The sequence below is a fragment of the Mixophyes fleayi genome, chromosome 3 (assembly GCF_038048845.1).
Source record: "Mixophyes fleayi isolate aMixFle1 chromosome 3, aMixFle1.hap1, whole genome shotgun sequence".
Taxonomy (NCBI): domain Eukaryota; kingdom Metazoa; phylum Chordata; class Amphibia; order Anura; family Limnodynastidae; genus Mixophyes; species Mixophyes fleayi.
The window spans coordinates 161,075,856-161,099,945 of NC_134404.1; the positions used below are offsets into that span (position 1 = coordinate 161,075,856).

Below are 24,090 nucleotides of genomic sequence, written 5' to 3' on the forward strand. Positions count from 1 at the left end.
GGTATAATAAGTGCCATCATGGGTGTAAAGAAAACCCCCAGAGCTTAGGCTGATATGTGCACTGGTTTTGAAGTTATACTGATTTAAATTTACACTTTAAACGAACAATTTTCTTTTATCGTTTATTTAAATGGATTGAGCTAGAGAGTTGGGCAAGGTCTCATTTTAAACCTCTCTATGCACTTTCATGTGATATATAACAGCAGTGTGTTTCAAAAAAAGTTAAAAATTACATTTTCAATATCAAAACTTTGATTTTCTCAAAAAGCCATATTATAAAATTTTTGAAAACCATCTCAAAAATTGTTCATACTGTCAATAAATCCCCAAAGTTTTATTTCTGGATCATGATGGGATCATCTGCTACAGGAGCTTTCACTTTGGTCTATTTGTTAAAATAATACAAATGAGAACTATCTAGGCCTGTTCACTGCTTTTAATTTATCTTCTGTAACAATCCCTTTGATGTATATTATGTACAACGACAGTATGTTAATACTGAAATATTTAAAACTTTTGTGATAATATTATGTCTTTCACATGTGAAAGGAAAGCTTACTACATATCACTACCATTTGGTGCTGCTGCTCTGGATGGATGGAGCTACTTGGAGCACCATCTGGATGGATTGATGGTGCTACTTTTGGTTGGAACTGGCTGAAGGCTTTATTTGTTTTTAGTATTTCCATTTCAAAAAGGGTGTACATTCGACCTGCTGGACTTAACAGATTCACCTTACACAGAACATCTACCATAGTGATCCATAAAACACATGGCTTCCTTGGATATGATAAAAGTGGTGATGGACCAGCTGGATAGAGAAATGTCACTCACTTCATCAATGTTTTCATCTTTCTCCTGAATAAATGCGAACCACCATTTGTTGTCAAAGACAGCAGTCACATACTCCCTCTGATGCAAGCAAGTGGGTGCTGATACAACATAATCTTGAGGAACTGAACAATCATCTTATTGCAGTCTGCGAAGTGTCCTAAATTGTTTGCAAAAGTCTGCCAGCTGCAGAAAACTTTTGACATTTCAGGAAATTTACACATCCATTCTGAAACAGTTCTCAACCCCTTCTTATTAGAAGTATTAGCATTTTTGAATGGGTTGAAACAATAAAGTACTTGTCACATTCCTCCATCTTTATACCAATTTAAAAACACCACAACAGGCTCAGACTGGGCTGCTGGGGAGTCGGGATAACAATTCCCATGAGAATCTGCTGAGGAATGAGGGGAGCACCAGCCTCATAGGCTGTGCCTTCTCTTCTCTGCCTGGCCAGGTGACTGAAGCTTCTTCTTGTGAGTACAGTGTCGCTCCCAGTCTACTCTCTCCCTCCAAGTATTCCTTCTCCAAGTTGCTGTTCCTCCCTGCTCCCAGCACACATTCTCCCAGTCTGATACTCCACTGTAATTAAACATCCGCTTTTTCAAATGTGACACAAATGGTCCAGGATCACGTAAGGTTTGAGTGGGCTTAAATTAGCGGCCAAGGGGCTTGTCTACACTACTTAAACCACACCCAAAGATTTGAAGTGTCTTTCCACTTAAGTTTGCACGACAGGTGCTGTCGTCCCAAAACACATCTGAAGAGAAACGTGCATTCCTCTAATGAAGCGAACTAGAAAAACTATTGTTTTGTTGATTTTCACAGATGTGTAGTGCCTCAATCAATACAATTTTCATGAATCACTCAAAACTAAAGGCTCCTGTAGCAGGTTATCTCATCATGATCCCAAGATAAAACTCCCGGAATTTATTAACAACCGTATGAACAATTTTTTAGATGGTTTTTCAAAAATGTAGAAATATGGCTTTTTGAGAAAACTAAACTTTTGATTTTGAAAAGGTTACATTTTTAATTTTTATTGAAACATACTGCTGAGTTATAAGTCATATGAAAGCCCATAACAAAAAGTTTGAAATGAGACCTTGCCTAACTCTCCAGCTCAATCAGGTGAGCTACAAATGCAATTTAAATAAACGTTAAAAGCAAGCTTTTCGTTAAAAATTGCAGCTTTAAAAAGGCATATAACTTCAAAACCAGTGTACATATCAGCCTAACAGTTGGGGGTTTACTTTACACCCATAGCAGTAATTATACCAAACTGAACTCAAATTAGAGAATGTAAGGTAGAATTTTTTTGTAAAATTGTGTTGATTTGATGTGGAATGACCCTACACCTTTACTCTTGCACCAGGATATGCAAGCTTTCCATACTCAGTGGTAGTTTTTCACAGGGACTGGCTATCTAGTACTAAGCATGGGTTTGAATTAGGGATGTGCACCGGCGACTTTTGAGGTCTCGTGTTTTGGATCCGGATTTTCGTTATTTTTGAGGTTCGGATTTGTCTCGCAAAACACTTGACGAAAGGTCTCGGTTCGGATTTAAGGTTTTGGATTCGGATTTTTTTTGAAAAAAAACATAAAAAGTTTAAAAATCAAGTTTTTGGGCTTATTTTCACTCCTAGGCTATTATTAACCTCAATAACATTCAATAACAAGCATTTCCACTAATTTACAGTGTATTCTGAACACCTCACAATATAGTTATTAGACCAAAACGTTGCAACAAGGTATCTTTCTGGACTGCGTAGAGGAGTGGGTTACCACAATATATATTAAAAACCCTGAACTTTTATGATTCGCACCAATAAATGTACCTGGACTGCGTAGAGGAGTGGGTCACCACAATATATATTAAAAACCCTGAACTTTTATGATTCGCACCAATAAATGTACCTGGACTGCGTAGAGGAGTGGGTCACCACAATATCTTAAAAACCCTGAACTTTTATGATTCGCACCAATAATTGTACCTGGACTGCGTAGAGGAGTGGGTCACCACAATATCTTAAAAACCCTGAACTTTTATGAATCGCACCAATAAATGTACCTGGACTGCGTAGAGGAGTGGGTCACCACAATATATTAAAAACCCTGAACTTTTATGAATCGCACCAATAATTGTACCTGGACTGCGTAGAGGAGTGGGTCACCACAATATATTAAAAACCCTGAACTTTTATGATTCGCACCAATAAATGTACCTGGACTGCGTAGAGGAGTGGGCACTGGGCACCACAATAAAATATATAAAAAACCTTCAACAGATCTGCATTACACTACACATACGGCTGCTCCTCCATCCTCTCCATCATATACATGTTGGAGTTTTAGCGTGTGACAACCTCTTGTTTTTGATAATGTCAGTGCATTTTGAATATTTTTCAATTTGCCCCACACCACTGAATGTACTTTATCTATGATACGCATCTATCTATCTTGACTGCGTAGTGTGGTGGCCCCGGTACACAATTTGGTACCGAGGCCACAATATAATTAAAAAACCCTCCACGTGTCAGAATTCCACCAAACAAGTATCTGGACTGCATAGTGGGGTGGCCCCGGTACCCAATTTGATACCGGGGCCACAATACCTCCTCCAAACATGGTACAGACAATTCGTCATTGAGATCCCAGACAGACAGGGTCAAAGTGTTATTGTTTGACTTTGTAAACCCAAAAAACTGTCCCTGTTGCACATAGTCGTGCAATGAAGACTGACTTTTTCATTTAAAGGCACGATCTTTCAAGTGTAGTGTTTGTAAGTCTAAGTCATATTATACTTTTGGTAAAATTGGTTTATTTTGTTCCTCTTTATGGTAATTAGTAATAGAATTAAAGTATGAAATAGAATTAAAGTATGAAATAGAATTAAAGTATGAAATAGAATTAAAGTATGAAATAGAATTAAAGTATGAAATAGAATTAAAGTATGAAATAGAATTAAAGTATGAAATAGAATTAAAGTATGAAATAGAATTAAAGTATGAAATAGAGTGGTATAGAGTTGTAGTGTGGTATAGATAGAGTGGTCCACACAATATAATAATAATAAAACCCTCAACTGGTCTGAATTCCACCAAACAAGTATCTGGACTGCGTAGTGTGGTGGCCCCGGTACACAATTTGGTACCGAGGCCACAATATAATTAAAAAATTGGGCATCAACTGTCACCGTTGTTTAATATCTGATACACCTAAATATGGACTGCACAGTGAAGTGGCCCCGGTAGTAAATTTGGTGCCGGGGCCACAATACCTCCTCCAACTTCCAAGTGTAGTGTTTATAAAGACAGACAGCGTCGAAGTGTTATTAGTTGACTTTCTTAACCCTAAAATTGTCCCTGTTGCAAATATTCGTGCAATGGACAGTTACTTTTTTATTGAAAGACTCAAGCTTTCAAGTGTAGTGTTTATAAAATATAAACAACAATACAGTAGTTTTAGAGCACGTCAATACCTCTTGTTTTAAATTATGACACGGCATTTTACTTTTGGTTTAATTTCTTGTATTTTTTTAAATTTGGTTTTACTTTTTGAACATGGCAAACGACTGTTGATTGGTCATATAATGCAAAAAAAAAAAGGTCCAAGATGGAATTGTCCTTGGGCCCTCACACCCACCCTTATGTTGTTTAAATAGGACATGCACACTTTAACAAACCAATCATTTCAGCGACAGGGCCTACCAAACAACTTTGGCTGAAATGATTGGTTTGTTTGGGCCCCCACACCAAAAAAGCTATTCATCTCTCCCTGTACAGACTAAACAGGCTCTACTGAGGCAAGATGTCGTCCTCATCCTCAACCTCTGATTCCTCTCCCCCTACAGTGTGTACTTCCTCCTCATCACACATTATCAATTCGTCCCCGCTGGACTCCACAACCACAGGTCCCTCTGTAGTATCTGGAGGGCAGTGCTGTACTTCATTGAGGAATTGATTATTCATTTTTATAAACATCATTTTTTCAACGTTGTGAGGAAGCAACCTCCTTCGCCGCTCACTGACCAGGTTCCCCGCTGCACTAAAAACTCTTTCCGAGTACACACTGGAGGGGGGACAACTCAGGTAAAATAGAGCCAGTTTGTACAGGGGCTTCCAAACTGCCTTTTTTTCCTGCCAGTAACAATATGGACTGTCTGACATGTCTACTTGGATGGTGTCAGCAAAGTAATCATCCACAATTTTTTCTATTGTGACAGCATCCAATGCAGCGAGAGTAGACATGTCTGCAATGGTTGGCAGGTCCTTCAGTCCGGACCAGATGTTATCAGCATCCCCGCCAGTGCCTCTTTTGGGAAAACTGAGCTTTTTCCTCGCAGCCATAGATGTGGAAGAAAATGAGGGTGGAGCTGTTGGCATGTCACGGTCCTCTTCAGAGGACAATCTCCTGACCAGCAGGTCTTTGCACCGCTGTAGACTTGTGTCCGCCGGAAACAGAGACACAACATACGCTTTAAACAGAGGATCGAGCACGGTGGCCAGAATGTATTCCTCTGACTTTAAAAGAGTGACCACCCTCGGATCCTGGCAAAGCGTACGAAGGGCTACATCCACAAGAGCTACATGCTTGGTGTAATCGCAATGGCTTACCAGCTCCTCCCTCACTTTCTCCAGCTGCTTCTGCAACAGCCTGATCAGGGGAATGACCTGACTCAAGCTGGCAGTGTCGGAACTGACTTCTCGTGTGGCAAGTTCAAATGGCTGCAGAACCTTGCACAACACGGAAATCAGTCTCTACTGCGCTTGACTGAGGCGCATCCCCACTCCTTTGCCTATGTCGTAGGTGGCTGTGTAGGCCTGAATGGCCTTTTGCTGCTCCTCCATCCTCTGCAGCATATAGAGGGTGGAGTTCCAGCGCGTCACAACCTCTTGTTTGAGGTGATGGCAGGGCAGGTTCATGCTTTTTTGATGTGCCTCTAGTCTGCGGTAGGCACTGGCTGAATGCCGAAAGTGTCCAGCAATTTTGCGCCGCTCCGCAAGCATCTCCTGCACACCCCTGTCACTCTTGAGGTAATGCTGCACCACCAAATTAATGGTGTGGGCAAAACATGGGACGTGCTGGAAATTGCCCATATTTAATGCCCGCACAATGTTACTGGCATTGTCTGACACCACAAATCCCCATGAGAGTCTAAGTGGGGTAAGCCACTGGGAGATAATTTCCCTCATTTTCTCTAATATGTTGTCAGCGTTGTGCCTCTTATTAAAGCCTGTAATGCACAATGTTGCCTGCCTTTGCATGAGCAGCCATTTTGTAGATGCTGCTACTGATGCAGCTGTTGCTGTTGCTGCGGAAGGGGATGCATCTACCCAGTGGGCTGTCACAGTCATATAGTCCTTCGTTTGCCCAGAACCACTTGTCCACATGTCCGTGGTTAAGTGGACAGTGGGTACAACCGCATTTTTTAGAGCACTGAGGACACTTGATCGTACTTCTCTGTACATTTTTGGTATCGCCTGCCTAGTGAAGTGGAATCTCGAGGGGATTTGGTACCGGGGACACAATACCTCCATCAACCCTCTAAATCCCACTCCACTGATGGCGGACACCGGGCGCACGTCTAACACCAACATTGCAGTTACAGCCGCAGTTATACGATTTGCAATAGGGTGACTACTATCGTATTTGGTGGTCATGGCAAACGACTGTTGGACGGTCAATTGTTTTGTGAAAGACTTAGCGGTCTTACGACTTCCCCTCTGGGAAGATGACCGACTAACAGCAGCAACAGCAGCAGTGGCAGTAGTAGGCGTACCGCTGCAGGATTCCTCGGATGAATCCCGTATTGAGGAGGACTCAGTCTGGCTGCTGACTTGGGCTGCAGGACTGAATCTGATGGAGATTGTGGAGGAAGTTGACGAGGAGGGTGTTGCTGGTGTGTATCCAACTGGACCACGGGATTTAGGTGTCCCTGTACCGATGAGGGTCCTAGCCCCAGTTCCTGAACTAACCACTGAACTATGAAGGTTATTCAGGTGACGTATAAGGGAGGATGTCCCTAGGTGGGCAAGATCCTTACCCCTGCTTATTTGAGCTTTACATAAGCTACATATGGCCATACATTGGTTGTCTGGATTTGGATAAAAATAACTCCAGACCGAAGAGGTGCATTTTTTGGTCTTCTGACCAGGCATGACGATGGGCTTTTTCATCCCATGGACATCAGCTGTTTCCCCCCCTGGTGCCTCATTTACAATAACCACATCACCATCCTCATCATCAAGTTCCTCCACAGCGCCAGCTACATCATCAATAGCCTCCTCCCGAGCCACCTCTTCCCGTACAGTGATGGGAAGGTCAGGCTTGACAACCACCAACACCCTTGGACTCGCCTTGGGGATTTGTGATAATTTCTCTTTAGAAGGCAGAGTTGTTTGCTGTTTTGTTGCTGACAGCATAACTCTCTTCAATTTTTTGTAGGGGGGGGGGGAGGAGGAGGAGGGCTAAGATCCGTGGGTGAAGCTGAACCACTAGTCATGAACACGGGCCAGGGCCTAAGCCGTTCCTTGCCACTCCGTGTCGTAAATGGCATATTGGCAACTTTACGTTTCTCCTCAGATGATTTAAAGTTTCTCTTTTTGCTACTTTTTCTTAACTTGGGCTTTTTGGATTTTACATGCCCGGTACTACGAGATTGGGCATCGGGCTTGGAAGACGACGTTGATGGCATTTCATCGTCTATGTCATGACTAGTGGCAGCAGCTTCAGCATTAGGAGGAAGTGGGTCTTGATCTTTCCCTACTTTATCCTCCAAATTTTTGGTCTCCATTATATGTAGCACAAGATACTGCAGAATGTGTGAACTTGGTAATATTGCAGTACCAATGGACTTATACTGCTGGATTGGTTTTGCAAATTTGGTTATAATTATTATATATTATTTTTTTTTTACATTTTTTATTTTTTTTTACTTTTTTTTTATTTTTAAAAAACTTGGGAATAGTGGGGAAATAACTATGCCCTTAGAAGCACAGAGCACAGGACACAGCACCACTGGACTGATACTGCAGAATGTGTGAACTTGGTAATATTGCAGTACCAATGGGCTTATACTGCAGGATTGGTTGTGCAAATTTTGTGGTAATTAAAAAAAATTAAAGTAGTTTTTGGTATTTTTTAAAAAAACTTTTTTTTATTTTTTTAAACACAGGGGAATATTGGGGAAATAACTATGCCCTTAGAAGCACAGAGCACAGGACACAGCACCACTGGACTGATACTGCAGAACACAGCACAGCACAGCACAGAACTAAACAGCACAGAACTAAACAGCACAGAGGACCACCTAACACACCCTCCCTCTACCCTGATCAATGCCCGAGTGAAGATGGCGGCGACTAGCGGGGAATTTATAGGATCCGAGTATCGCGAGATCCGACAACGGGATTATGAGTCAGAGCCTCAGTTTCACTTTTGAATTTGGCGCCAATACCCGGATCTGTCTCGGATCCGACTCGGATCCGCAACGTTCGGGTGGGCTCGGATTTCATAAATCCGAGTGCGCTCATCCCTAGTTTGAATGACCTCCTTAGACATAACCTTAGCCATAAGGATCATGGCTTCAACAGCCACGCCATTAAAGCCAGGCGATTTAAGTCTTGGTGGTAAAAGGGGCCCTGACTTATAAAATCTTTACTTAAGGGAAATCACCACAATGGTTCCCACTGCTATGTTTAAGATGTTGATGTATCATGCTCTTCTTAGCCAATCTGATGCTACTAGGATTAAATTAACACCCTCTGTCTTGGCCTTCTTTAGTATTTGAAGCAGCATGGTATCTGGGGGAAAAGGTAAATCAGTCCACAGTTCCAATTATGGTACAACAGGTACCCTGCCTGATCCTAAGAGGGCTGCCATAAACATCATAATTTTGGTGAATACCCTTGGAGCTGTGGCCAGATCAAAAGGCAGTGCTCTGACTTGAAAGTGGGGAAATGCTACCGCCAATCTGAGGTGGTTGCGATGCCCCTCCCACAACTGGGAAGTGGATATATGCATATTTATGCTCATGGAGGCGAGTAATTTGTCTCACTCTATGCCACTGATGACAGATTTTAAAGAGGAGTGCTCTGGGATTTCAGATTAAAGATATACATGGGCTGAAATGTCATATCCAGTCTAAGTAATAGGATCAAGTAAAAACACCAAACCCTCTTGCTTCTTTGGGGCTGGGACAATCACTCTCAATGAAATAAGGGACCGGATGGCCTGCTGTAGAGGAAACCTCTTGGTCCCAAATTTTGGAGGGACAGCGAAGAAGAAACACATGGGTGGAGGTCCATAAGAGATCTAGATATAATGTCTTTTGTTTGCGTTTGACCCTTATATCTGAAGGTGACCTGAACGATCTGTCCTGAAACAGTAAGAGGCAGGGTCCGACCATAGTTTTCAGCAGGCTTGGGTGCTAGATGTTTGCCTGACCAAGCCTACTTGCTCCTCTGGAGACCACCAACAAGGGGCAAAAGAATAGTCCCTTGATGAAGATCCTAATGTTTTCCCTGAAAAACAAAGAGTCCCAAAAATATCTGTCCTTTAGGTTTGAAAGCATTCACTGGGAAGGAAATAGGATTTCTTACTAAACATAAAATCTGTTTCTCTGACTTCATTGAGGGACACTGCAAGACATTGGTGGTAGGTGGACTAGGAGTTTAGGCATTTATCGCACCTTGTTTAGAATTTATTCTATGCTCCTCCTCTCTGGAAACATCCTTAGTTTTGTATAACCAAGCACAGAAGAGAGCCAACAAGCATAACTAGAACTAGGTAACTTAACAACAGAACCTAAATCAGAGCAAAGGGAAGGTGCACAATTGCCCCCCATTGGAGTCAGACAAACAGATGGGCGAGTAAAAATCCTGTTCTCTTTCCTGCCATTTGGGGACACTGCAAGACATTGGGGACATACCAAAGCTGCCTCAAGGAAGTCGTGCGAGTGATATAACACCAGAGAACCCGGACCACATTCAACAAAGGTAAGGTTTCAGCCAAAGATCTGGACGAACGACGTAACACTATTGAATGAAACAAAAAAAGGGGGAGTGCAGCAAAGTGCTCCCAATTTTGAGCTTCTCCGCGCAGAGAAGATGGCTAACCGAAATACCACCTTGCAAGTGACATACCATAAATCCACCAAGTCTAACATATCAAACTGGTCCTTTGTGAGCGTGCACAACACTAGACTGAGGTCCCATGATTCTACTGGGTGGACAAAGGGGGGTTGAGCGTGTAACCCCCTGCAAATACCTTTGAACATCCCTGAACAGCACCAGCATGTGGTGAAAACGAATGCAGAGTGGACACCTGAAGTTTCAGAGACGCAAGACGTAGTCTCTTATCTTGGCCCGTCTGCAGAAAGGTGAGCAAACGGGACAGATTGAACCTTGAAGTGTGGAATCCCTGAGACTCGCACCAAAGACCTTATAATAATTGGCAAGGGAAGAAGACTTCCGTGCCTTGATCATGGTTCTGACCCAGTGAGAAACCACTGGCCCTGAGCAGATGGGATTCAACGGGATTCAAACAGCCACACTGTCAGGCGATCTAAGGAATGGCAACGAAGATGACCCTGAACCAGTAGGTCTGGACGAGGAGGCAGTCGGAAGGGACAGCCTACCGCCATTCCCTGAATGTCTGAGTACGAGACTCGGCAAGGCCAATCTGGAGCATTAGTAATGAGGAACACCAACCTGAAGCGCCACGGAATAGTCATGGCATCCGTGTATGCCGCTCGCGAATTCTTGGACTTCCTTGGAGCAGTAAAAAGGGTCTCAGAAGTTCAGTTGAAACGCCATGAGGTTGATCTCTGGCCGACCCCACCAATGAACCAGGAGGGCAAAGGCCTCCTTGTGGAAGCACCCCGGGGAGGGACCTTGTTTTAACTGAGAAAATCATATTCCCAGTTTACCACTCCCGAGATGAAGATGGCTGAGATCACAGGAACATGGCATGATACCCAACACATGATCCTCGCCGTAACCCTGATGGTTCAAGTAAGCCACGGCCGTGGATCCTGAGCGGTTTTCTGGTCAGAAACCACTGCCCCTGGATCAGGTTTCTGTGAACTGCACACTGATGGAAAAGTACAGATGCCCTGAAGCTTGAGAGGATTGACATCCCCACCCCAGCCAGCTAGGCTGGTGTCTGTGGTGACCATCGTCAAAGTCCATACACAAAAGGACTGGCCTTTTTCAAGATTGGCTCTGGATAGCCACCACGAAAGGGAAAGGTGTGCATGCTAGGACAGGATAAATATCTGTCCAAATATAGGGAGGATCCAGACCATTTCTTCAGGATCTCTCTCTGAAGAGGATGAGTGTGGAATTGAGCAAAGGGCAGTGCCTCAAAAACAGATACCATTGACCCCAGCAGCTTCATGCAGCTGAGAAGAGACCTGTCTCAGTTCCAAGAGAGAACTGGTCTAGTATAATAGCGCTAGAATCTTGTCCTCTGTGAGGTACATTCTTTGAGCGACTGTGTCCAAGGTGAGACCCAGAAAGTGCATCTGTTGGACTGGACAGAGGACTTTAAAACATTTAGTACCCAGTTTTGAGCTTCCAGAAAGCAACATGATAGCCGAATGTGTTGCAAGAGAAGCGATGCTGATGGAACCTTTAGTAATTGGCCGGACAGATAGGGCAAGATTGTGACTCCCTGGGAGCGCTATAGACCCGCCATGACGATAATCACCTTTGTGAACACCTGCAGGGCTATCACCAGGCTAAATGACAGGGTCATGAACTGAAAATGGCAGTCTAATTGCAAAGCGGAGCAGTCAAGCCTGTTTTCAAGTGTGAGGTTCCACTGACCGGAAACAGAGGCAGTGCAGACTGCATATGTGTTGCATTTAAGAAAGGAGAAAGATCACCTACCTCCGTGGACCGCGACCTCACTCTTGCGAGTTTGATTATAGATGTCGCCAACGACACGGCCCAATCAAGCTCCTCCAGGGCTGTCAACATTGGGACGGGTGCACGCTGATCACGCCACTCAGCTTCGCATACCGCACACAGGGTGTCGGGTTAGATTGTCGACAAGATAACTTTATATTACATATTGCACATGTATAATGCTGCACAAACTTTCATGCAGATATCTTCCCATGGAAGTCCCTTTTTCAGACATAATGCTATAATAAATGGTGACACCTTTTTTTTTTTTTTTTTTTAAATTTGCAGTTATGCAATGGTTTAACTCTGAGTGTGTGTGTATGTGTGTATATATATATATATATATAATCTTGAAAATAAGACACCAGGACCCTAGGGCACAGAACTCTGGAATCTTAAGCTCGGGAAGAAAGGCGAAGAAGGTGGGGAAGTTCGCAACCCAGGACTGCCCCCTTAATGGACGCCTCCACGTGCAGTCGAACAACCTATCTGTACTATGGCTGTTGGCTGCTGCTGCTCTCATATAGCGCTAAAAATGAATAGTCCCAGACCTGCTGCTCCAGGCAGCGTATTGCCTCCTTTGGAAAGCAATAGCCTGTCCACTCCCCACACAGCTTAATGCTTGTTGTCTAGGGCAAACCTGGCCTACCTGTGGCTCTCCAGGTGTTGTGAAACTACAAGTCCCAGAATTCCCTGCAAACTACAAGGTGGCTATATACTGGCAAAGCATGCTGGGACTTGAAGTTTCAAACCACTAGGAGAGCCACAGGTTGGCCAGGCCTGGTCTAGGGGGAGTGCTGGTGCCCTATCAATATTTCATGCTGGCTATGTCACCGCTTACTCGTTACTAGGGGTTGCTGCAAATCTGTCTGACGGGCAATGGTTTAAGGGGTCAGTGAAGCTGACAGGCTGCTCCAAGGATAAAGATTTAAGGGCCCTCTTCGACTCTATTCTGCTTCCCAGGATTCTGACATTTCCCTCACGTGGCCCAGAGGACAAAAATTATGATCTTGGAATATCAGATTGTAAACTCTGATCAATCTGCTCAGCTCCTTTCTCTACCGCCCTGCTCACTGAATAGGCAGCTAGAATAAGCCCCTGCATTTACCATTTGCGCTGATCTATATAAAGCAGCATTTTGAATCGGAAGTGTGGTAGATTTTGAAAGGTGTGCAAAGGGGGGGCGGAGAGCATCCAGCGCAGGTGTAATCTCCCAATCGACTCAGGGAACTAAAAAAAAAAAAAAAAAAAAAAAAACAATCCAAACCCACTTGTGACACACTAATAGACTCTTCCAGGATACTAGCCCAAAGTGGTTGTCGGACCATTGCTATAAGCACCTTCCAAAATCCAGGAACAAACCTCCTGAGAAGGAGGGGGGGGTCTATCACTGGGGCCCATGTTGATAAATAGAAGGGATTTTATCACCTCCTCAGCTATCTCAGCTCCCCAATTGATTGAGCAAAGGCCGGCTCTGCCAATTCGGCTTCAAGCTCCCCGCCTCCCAGCCTGTGATTTTCAGCCTCCATCTGGTATCGAACGTCAATTTGGCAATTTAGCCTGGCATCTGGAAAAGGTACAATGCATAGGAGTTTCCCCCAGCAGACTAGATTTGGAATTATTCCACTTATCTGTAGAATACAGTCCAGAAAAAGAAAATGAACTTACAGACAATATATGTAGACACATGTAAAAGGAAACTAAAAGTAAAATATTTTTCTTTTTTTTTTGTAACATATTTCAGCAGCACTGTAAAAAGCACTCTAATCCATGCAATTTACCCAAAAACAGCAGACGTTGATTGAGGTGTATAGAAAAGGAGGGGCTTAGGTTAAACAGTTTAAAAGAATTCAAACCAAGTGCCTACTCCTTCTACATTCAAGGTAGCAATACCCCCCAGAGGAAGAAAGACAGAACAAGGTTTCTCTCTCCTTGGTATATTACAACACAGTGGCATCAATTGTGTTATGTTACTACGCATCAGGTTTTACCTAGCTACCCCAGGGGAGAGCTCTGGGACGACCACTCTACGACTCCAAGCTACAAGGTCTCGTTCAGTAGCCATCTCGCTTCTTGGTGCATTGCTGTGCATCTGTCGAACGCCTTCAATTTGACCACTGCGTCTTAAGCCAATGTTTGGTGGGGAATGAACTTCTGAACTGGAGCTCACTGAAGCTGTAAGGATTAAATTAAGAATAAGAATGTCTAAAAGTACTTTTAAAACACACTTTCAACATAAGATGTTACAAGAACACACACACACACACACATATATATATATATATACACACATACATACATATACACACACACACCTTATCTAGTGCTCCAATGTCAAAATGTTTACTAACTACCCACTCTGCTTCTTTTATTATTAACTAACAATATTCTGAATTAATTTAATGGGCTGGGCTGCCCTTGAATCTGTACAGCTAATCTGGGGGCTACATTTGTACAAACCTTAACCTACTGAACACGAATATCTGTGTCAATAGGTAATCACATCATGTGTTAATGTGTTTCTGCCAATCAGGAGATACGAGATAAGAAAGTTAAAAGTTAAAAGCAAAAGTTAAAAACAGAAACATGAAGTAAATTTATCTTTTTAAATCTAGTGACATGATACAAAGATACAAGAAATCCTTTATTGGCTACTTCAACATATTAAAACCCAATAAATGCATTGAAAATTATTTATTGGTGTGTAGACCTATGCCGGGACTAATCAAATTACAGACTTGCCTATTGTGTCTTTAGAAATGGTTAATTACCTCTAGCCATGCGGCTGCTGCTAGTCCCAGTCTCTGCATTTATTCGTTGGTCCTGCTGCAGCTGCAGTTGTTGGATCAGACTGTCCAAAGGACTCACTTCATTATTTGTTTGTTGACTGAGAACTTGGTTCAGTCCTATGAAAAATAGTAAGCTTAAACTAAATATATATATAAATCCAAGTTCAACATATTGAATGCATTTTCCACTTTTAAAGGCTCTTGTCAGCCTCATAGTTGAACTGGCTCTATATACAGTGACTAAAGCATTGGCGATTCCTAGTTGTAAATTAAACAACATAGAATACTCCTAAACAAGCAAGTGGTGAATAGTGATACAAGTAGAGTCTATTGTCACAATTGGGCCTCATTATTAATGGAACTCATTGTTGTTTCACATCTCATGTGTCTAAGGTATGCACTATCCATCATTTTAAGTAGATGTTACTGCATTATGTGCCATTGCATTGTTTATTTTAGCAATGCAAAGATTTAATAGGCAATAGTTCTTATGTGCTGGATAGAGCAACATTTGTATGGGATATAGGATCTGTAGGATATGTGTAAAGATGTATGAAGGTAACAATTTGAGCATTTAATCACAGGTCACTGACTTTACTGCTACAGACAAATGGTTTTCCACTTGCCTATATTTCACATGTTGTCAATTTGTATACAAAGAGTACTAAACTCATTTTTTATTTTTTTTATTGAAAGCCTGGGAACGTGCAATCAAAAACCCAAAGTGCCCAAAAAAGGTGTAAAACCACAAAAAAGTGCACAAGGGGTACGGTACTGGCCCCTTCTTTAAAAAGAAAGGGCCCTGGTCCCCGACCCCCGGAACCAAAAAGGTCCCTTAGGGGGCAAGGGTCTTCAGACCCCCTTCGCTGCAAGGCTAGGGGGGTCCCTTTAGCCCCTGGGATCCACCGAAGCTTCACCCAGGGCTTAACAACTAGTCCACCCCCTAAGGGGAGGACCAACGTGGGTGTTCAGGGAGGCCGGAGCCTAAGGGCCACACAACCTCCCCTAGATCGTCTCGGGGACAGGAGCCCAAAAGGGCCTACCCGTACCCAAGAGTACTAAACTCATTTCTCATTACTTTTGGGTCTGCACCAAATTATCACTTTTGAGACTGAATAGGAGAAAGTTGGGGGCTTTCATATACTTCTGGTTACCATTGGGGAACTATCATTATATGATGTGTTTAATTAATACTTGAATTTTAGATTGTTTTATATTATTTGAGATATTTTGAAATAGAACATCTATTCATGTAATTTTACTTGGTAAAATATTTGAATCTTACAACAATTGAAGATCTGTGCATTTGTACAAATTTGACGCTGTTTTACAACTGTATTTGCTGTATTTTAACATAATAATGCATGTAACATGCCACACAATTTTTACTTCAGTCAAATTTGTGTGGCTTTGATTGTTTGATCTTTTGACACTAGTCAAAAAAAATTATGTTCTAGACTATTAAATATGCACCATTATTGTGACTGTATATTAAAAGGGAAATCCACGTTGTATTGTATTTGTAGCCTTAAACTAAAATTATTCATGTTCATTTTTATGTTGTCTTCAGCTGGAAATATTATTTATGTTGGTTCTAACAACTACACATGCTCTGGAGATTCCAGCTCATATTTAGCTAACTAGTTTGGTAGGTCTTGCGTTGCCCTCACTTTCCCATTTACATTAGACCTTGGCAGAAAGACAGATACTCAAAAAAATGCTGCATATCTCAAAGCTAACCCTTAGTACGAAGAAGCTGATGGCTAAATACTTGTTCAAATTAATAGGTTTTTAAACGGTTTCTCAGGAAATTATTTATTGTTACCAATACAATGGACGCCTAACAAACAGGGTGAAGGATTCAGAGTGGTTAGTCTCTAAGCACTAGGCCCCACTTTGGCAACAGCTAGGATTCATAACAGATTGCATTTTCAATTCAACACTAGTTTAATAGAGCTTGTGAAAAATATTCTTAAAAATGTATTGGTTACAATTACCTAGGGAGGAAAACGAATAGTCTCTAATCTCAAATGACAATCGACTACTACCTGCTGCAGTGTAAGAAAATCATCTTCTTATAACATCACTCATTATATCATTGAGTACTGAAGGTTTAAGACTTTCAAATAATTGCTTCAAATCTTTATTGCACTAAACAATCTTGAAAGCTCTTAATATTTTTTTTCTTATATACCTGAAGAAGTTACCCCCATCTGAGGGATCAGTTGCTCATCCCTGCAGTTCTCACGGCCTGGAACAAGGCGCTGGTATCGGGCTGGATGGGGATTACCATCAACATCTACCAAAAATGGTGGTGGCATAAGGTGTGGCGCCTGCTGCGTTTGCTCATCCAGGACATAATTGTTTGCATCACGAATAAGAGGCCGATAGTCACTGTGAAAGAACATTTGATCTGATATCTGGAAAGCAAAGTAAAAGGAGAAAATAGCTTCAAACATCTTTAAGTACAAATTTACCAAAGCAAGAGAACACTCATTCCCTCAAGAAATTAGTAGGAGGGATTAAATATTGGTCATCTATGTTTAGTGTTTTAAATAGTGAAAAAAAAAGATCAAAAAGTAAAATTTACCAGGCTGCAAGAAATTTGGTTAAAAAAACAAAAAACATAGGAAATCTTAAAAAGATGTTACAATAACTCATCATTAACGGTACCTAAAAGTGCATCTCAGGCTTCAAAAATAGTGTGTGTGTGTGTGTGTGTGTGTGTGTACTTGAATGCACATAAGATCAAGCACAGCACTCTCCACTGCAGTATAAATATTTTAACAAATCCCTTCTGATAGCATCTCTCGGAATAGTAGTTTTTATTTTTTGCAACAATAGGTTATCCACGACTCCAAAAGCTAAAGGGGACACATCTGTCTTAGCACCAAAGACACAGTTCGATACAGATTATAATAGCATATGAGGCATACGTGTTTGGCATTTCACAATTACATAAATGGAACTAGCGGTTAAAGCGTGTAAAACAAAACTACAGCAAACAGAAAACATATGCAGAATCTTTTATCTAGAAAGCCAGTATGTAGAAAGTTTTGAAGACAAAAATACAACATTATGGGAAAACAAAAATAAGTATGTAATAGCTGCTGATATTGGTGTATGCTATATGACAGCAATATCTCCCTAGTCACTATCAGCAGCTGTGCTACACAATTTAGTTAGGGAAATAAATGAAGCAGATTTCTGCTTGCAGCAACCAAAATGGAGCATGGAAATTACAGTACTAATGGTAAAAATGTGCATGGTACCGTAGTAATGGTAGTGAATTGAATCTGCTTTATTGTGCTCTAAATTAAAGATAAAACAAAAGTTTTAAGAAACTGACAAGTGACAACAAACTTCTATAGGTCATCACATTGAGACAAAATGCTGTGCTCACTATAAATGTGTTTTCTGGATTCATTTATGTCAAATTGTTTATAAAAGCAGAATATTTGCTGATGCAGTTTTGCTACTCTATAGACTACCACGTCTAATGGAACAAATGTAGCCAATATGGTTTTGTGCTCACTGTAGCTACTAAACAGCAACTGAACTCCAATGGTTGATTCAGCAAACTAGCATCAGTCATCTTCTGCTTTCAAATCAGATTTTAACAGGCACAATACCAAACATAACATTTGGAATAATATTTACATCAGGAACCTGTAAATGTGAACTCCAACTGGAGCATGTCAAGATGGTTTCTAAACAGCAAACGTCCTCATGGGGTTACATATAAAATAAATAACTTATGACAATCTAAAGTAAATGCTTAGAAATCATCTGTTATTCAATGGAATCTTTCCTTTAAAAAGTAAAAGAAAAGGGGCGTGGCTTGGTGGCCATTTCTGGAGGACGTGGGTTGCAGGAGCTTCTGCTATTCCAACACCAATTTGGAAGCTTTGGGCCAAACTGGTCCATGATAGCACCAGCTGTATATCTGATTTGAACCCAGGAACATCAGGGGATCTGACTAGCCCGTCCCCAGCAGCGGAGAACCCGTCACTCACCCTAATCCCCACGAGGCCACACTCCGCGGAAGCCCGACAGGAAGGACCCCCCCCCCTTGGAGCCTATCAATCTCTCACCTGGGGGCTGACAACCTTCAGACAACTGTGCGGTGCTCCCGCCGGAGCTGAAGAACCTCGCAGAGGAGTTTTTCCCCGACCGCCAAACCGGAAGTGCCCGGGCCCACACTTCCGGTCACTGAATCCCACCAAGCTCTGGCAGCTGAGGAGGGGAGCTGTCAGGGAATTGTCCGCTCGTCGACACAGCGGGGGCGGTGGAGGCGGAGCCCCACATCTACTCTTACCCACACCCGCAGGCAGAGTGTCTGGTCCGGCTAGCTGCCGCGTCTGTGCCCCACTCTCTGTGCCCATCTAAGCGCTGAGCTGCCTGTCTGCCAGCTGGACCTCCCATCAGCCTCTGTGACTCCTAGGAACCCTGCGGTCCTAATCCAGAGAGGTTCACGCTGTGACCCACTTGTAGGAGGACCTGCCTCGAACTCAGGTGAGCACTTTCGTTTGGTGATCTCTGCATTTAGCAGCAGCCTGGGGCACTCAGTTATATGGGAATACAGGCAGAGAGCAAACAGAAACTTCACTCAGTGGGGACTATAGAATGACAGAGGAGACACTGCCACCTGGTGGCTGATTCCATATATTGCAGCCTTCATCAACATAGTCATTTTCCTTACCCCTGTGCAAAACCTTGTTCCCCTTTGGTGGCAACTTCACTCCCACTGCATTACGTTTTCGATTCCACTGGGGACGCTCTATTAACTGCCTAAAAGGAGCCGCGGGCACCTGGCCCCCGCAAGCTTTAAATTATCTAATCACCCGCTACATGCTGACAGGGGGAGGAGCCTCTTCTACGCCGATGTACTGTTCAATGTTTCTCTGAGTCTCCCCATCTACGTGGGCTCGTCTACTGCATCTTACTCTCTCACTCTATCCTGAGGCGGAGGTCCAGAGCACCTTATTGCTTCTAATTATACCCTGCTTCACTATGCCTAAGGGCAAAAAGACCCACTCCAAAGGCCTACCTCAGTATTTAGCAAAGCAAAAGACTCCCACCTCCCATACGGAGAAAACGGACTCTCCACACTCCTCCGCCGAGTCTGACTCTGACGAGGAAGATGACATGGCTCCTATCACTAGGCGAGACTTCATGACCCAAATCAAAGAAATGAAGGAGCTCAAGTCATCCGTCCACTCGGAGGTACAATCTGCTCTGCATTCACTGCGAGCGGAAGTGTCCTCTATTGGGAATCGTACAGACGAGGTGGAAGAGATTGGAGACGGTGGTGACATCCCAGACTGGAATGGAGGAAGACATCCGACTTATCCGTAGCAATCTGACCTCAATTCAGGAGCACCAGGAGGACATGGATAACCGGGCCAGACGGAACAATCTACGTATCAAGGGCATACCCGAGTCAGTCGAGCCTCCGCAACTTGACTTATACCTTAAGAAGCTCTTCTCTCAGCTTGCCCCTGAGGTCATGGAGGAACATTTGCTACTGGACAGAGCCCATAGGGCACTAAAGCCAAGACTACCCGATCAAAACCAACCCAGGAATGTCATTCTGCGCCTCCACTTCTTCACGGCAAAGGAGATGATCCTACGGGGCGCCAGAAAGCTGTCCAACCTCATGTATGAAGGCCACACTCTGCAGATCATTCATGACCTCTCGCCAGTTCCTCGAGCCAGACGCAGGGAGATGGCCCCAGTTACGCAGATCCTGAGAGCCCGCAACATACGATACAGATGGGGCTTTCCCTTCCGTCTCTTCCTCTGGCATGAAGAACGCCAAATCTCAGCAAGATCCCTACCTGATGCTCAGGCACTTCTCCAGCGGCTGGGCATCGCCCCAGGGCCCACCCCGGGCGCCTCGCAATCATCCGGATCAGGCACTACTTCAGCTACCCCTCGGCCTCAAAGAGCTCCCAGAAGCGAATGGTCCACATCCGGAAGACCGTCATCCTCACACAGGCCTGACTCTTAATGCCGTGCCCATCTGTCTCCTCACCAGAGAAGGCAACCCTACATAATAGCAGGTCCCTATAGACTCCTGGAGCCCACCGGCTTACCCCATTGGCATGCATAGGAGAAATGTAACAGGCCCGCTCTGTCCTGTTGACTTACCATAGCTCTGGTTTTCCGTTGCATTGTTTAGATGTCATAGTTTGGTTGTTTCTCTCTTTCTCCTTTTACTTTCTACAGGATGTCCATCAAGAATGAGGCCCTTTAAGTATGCTGCCTCTTCAGGCCTCTCCGTTATTCCTGTCTCACCAACATGCAGGCCTGTTTGTTTCTATTTTTGCTGATGTTTTACTTCTGGTTTTTTTTCTTTATCGCATTTTTCAGTATTTTATGGTTTTCTATTTTTGCTTCAGGCCATGCACCTCTCTCTTTGTCTCATCTCTGATTGTTATATTTGAAAATTGGAACTCCAATGGTATGTTTAGTAGATGCATTGTTATGCATTCTTGTTGTTTTGTTTTCAACTCACATAGAACTGCTCTGGACATGTACCCTCTCCCCCCCTGAGCCCATTGGAGACATGCTGCGTCTCCTCCCCTTCCTCACGTCACCGGATCTATGCCGGCCAGTCACGTCCCCCTCAGAGCTTCTTGCTCTCAGCTGGTCCCCAGATACCCAGAGTATCGCTCCCTTTTCCCTACCAGCTTCATAGGCGGGTGTTATGCACCACACCTAGCCTTTCCTCCTCCATCCCTCACCACTCCTTCCGTTCCTGTCCCTCCCGGGTCGTCACGTTTCGCTACCTCAGCAGACCATATGCTCCAAGCCATCCAGCATCTGTGTCTCTCTTTTAATCCTCCACCACAAACCTTCTCATGACTCTTCGCCTTATATCCTACAACGTAAAGGGACTTAACTCCCCCCAAAAACGAGGTAAACTCTACACATCCCTGCAGGCCCTTAAAGAAGATCTAATTTTCCTTCAGGAAACTCACTTTGTCAAGCATTTACAACTAGAACTAAAGTCCAAACGTTTTCCTCTCACTTCCCATGCATGCGACTATACTCAGAAGAGGCGGGGGGTGGCTATCCTATTTGCACGCCATCTTAATTTTGAACTACAGGATACACATAGCGACAAGGAAGGCACCTTGGTCAATATTTACGCCCCTAACCAAGACCAGCATAAATTCTTTAAACGTTTAGGCCCTTTACTATCTCGGGTTCGCAGGGAGGAACCGATAGTCGCTGGAGATTTTAATGCGTCCTTACTCCCTCCCTGGATAGATCCACTGCCCCGAATACCTTGCCCGACAGGAGAGACTCAATGCTAGAAAAACCCCCTCGATTGTCTTAGCGCTAGACGCCGAAAAAGCCTTCGACAGGATCTCCTGGCAGTTCATGTCCCATACACTGCAGCATTTTGGCCTGACTGGAGATTTCCTGGCGGGAGTGCAAGCCTTATACTCCTCTCCCTCTGCTAGGGTTATGGTCAATGGCTCTCCTTCAGACTATATAACGATCCACAATGGTACACGCCAGGGATGTCCCCTTTCCCCCCCTTATTTTTGCCCTTGTCATTGAACCCTTGGCGGCCACAATCAGAGCATCACCAGATGTGAGGGGGGTGCACAAGGGGGACCTGGAGAGCAAGATTTCTCTTTTTGCCGACGATGTGCTTCTGACCCTTCTGCAGCCAAGAATATCCCTGCCCAACGTATTTTCCATCATGTCCCACTATGGAGACCTCTCTGGCTATAAAATTAATATCACTAAATCTGAGGCACTCTTACTTAACCTCCCTCCCCGTGATTGCCACGACATCACCTCCCAATTTCATTTTAGGTGGCAAAAGAAAAAATTAAAATACCTGGGGATCTACATCACCACCACCCATGAGTCCCTCTATCAGGAGAATTACCCGGCTCTCTTCCTCAAACTAAACTCTGACATCCTCTCTTGGAAGACCCTAATTATCTCGTGGCTGGGCAGGATCATCACCGTTAAAATGTCTATTCTCCCTCCACTCCTTTATCTATTCCTGACACTCCCCGTTAGGGTTCCCATCTCGGATTTAATTGCTATGCAGCGACACTTCGTTAAATTCGTCTGGCGAGGTAGGACTCCCAGGGTCCGACTAACCCAACTTAAGAAACATACAAAATGCGGAGGTAGGGGCTTTCCGGACCTGAAAGCATATTACTGGGCAGCCCATCTCAGTTCCACTGTCACCTCTTTTGCTCCTCCGGCCTCCCAACGCATGGGCGGATATAGAGGCAACTTACCTCTCCCTACCAAACCTATCTAGTATTTGGGGCCTACCTAAACAATCTATAGGCTTGCACGGATTAAGCGGTTCCCTACTATTCGCCGCACGGAACTGGGAGACCTGCAAAAGCCATCTCTCTGGTCCCTCAATTTCTTTGAACATCATGCCCTTATGGCATAACCCTGTCTTCACCCCCGGTGGACTACGGTCCTTCTCCCTACCTTGGACAGCCGCGGGCATCAGATTCGCTGGGGAACCTTCTAGATCAAGGAGGATTTATAACCTTCAATGCTCTCCGCTCCAAATTTCCCACACTAAACCCGCCATTCTACCAATACTTACAAATCAGACATTTCGTCCTCTCTCCTGTCGGGCAACTCACCTCCATTGAGATCCTCCTTTGAGACCCTCTGTCTCTCCTCACCGCTTCGGAGAGGCATGATCTTCTCAATCTATAATTTACTTCTGGACAAACTGCTGGTCTCCGGGAGAAGCCACGAGTGAGAGTGGGAGAGGGATTTGGGTCCCCCCCACCACCCCCGGAAGAGGACTGTTGGGAGACCATCAGATCGAATGTAGCCTCTAGTTCCATCTCCACTCTAATTAAAGAGAATGCATACAAGATTCTCTATAGATGGTATCTTACGCCTGACAGACTAGCTAAAATGTACCCAACTACCTCCCCGGCCTGTTGGCGAGAATGCGGACATAGAGGTACCTTCTTTCATATTTGGTGGTCTTGCCCTGTCATCTCCTCCTTCTGGGATAAAGTAGCTACCCTCCTCTCCTCCTTTCTACAATTCCATATCCAGAAGGATCCTTGGTCCTTCCACCTTTGCTACCCTATACAAGATGCTGGTGTCCCCTCCGCAAAATTGGCTTCACACGTTTTGGCGGCCGCTAGATGCATGGTAGCCAAATCCTGAAAAAGCGCAGCGCCACCCCGCGTCTCTTCTCTAAAGTCCTATATCTGGTTCATTGCTAGCATGGAAAAAAAAAATCACTTTTCACTTCCGGGATAAAGACGATAAGTTTTACCAAATCTGGGTCCCTTGGTTACACCACTGATGTCCCCAAATACTACCCCTCCTGTAGGTTGACTCGTTCATACCAGATACCCCTGTTCAAAATATTCCTTCAGATAAAGTTTCTTCTTCTGAGGTCTGAGACACCGACCTGTATTATCTTACTAGCACTGACGACACCCCCCCCCCCTCCCTCCCGCCCACTTCCATCCACTGCCCTTTATAATAAGGATATTGTCTGTGTTAATACAGTTTTCCAGTTTTGTGCCACA

At 43.9% G+C, this 24,090-nt stretch overlaps 1 protein-coding gene across 1 annotated transcript in view; it reads right to left on the bottom strand.

The window, feature by feature from the left end:
• Positions 1-24,090, bottom strand: part of PHIP (PHIP subunit of CUL4-Ring ligase complex) — a 165,373-nt gene that overhangs the window by 73,899 nt on the left and 67,384 nt on the right. Inside the window, exons 17-19 of the mRNA XM_075202675.1 lie at positions 16,728-16,953; positions 14,516-14,650; positions 13,736-13,919 (exon numbers count right to left, since the gene is read on the bottom strand). Coding sequence (XP_075058776.1) covers positions 13,736-13,919; positions 14,516-14,650; positions 16,728-16,953 — 545 coding nt within the window. The remainder of the gene's footprint in view (positions 1-13,735; positions 13,920-14,515; positions 14,651-16,727; positions 16,954-24,090) is intronic.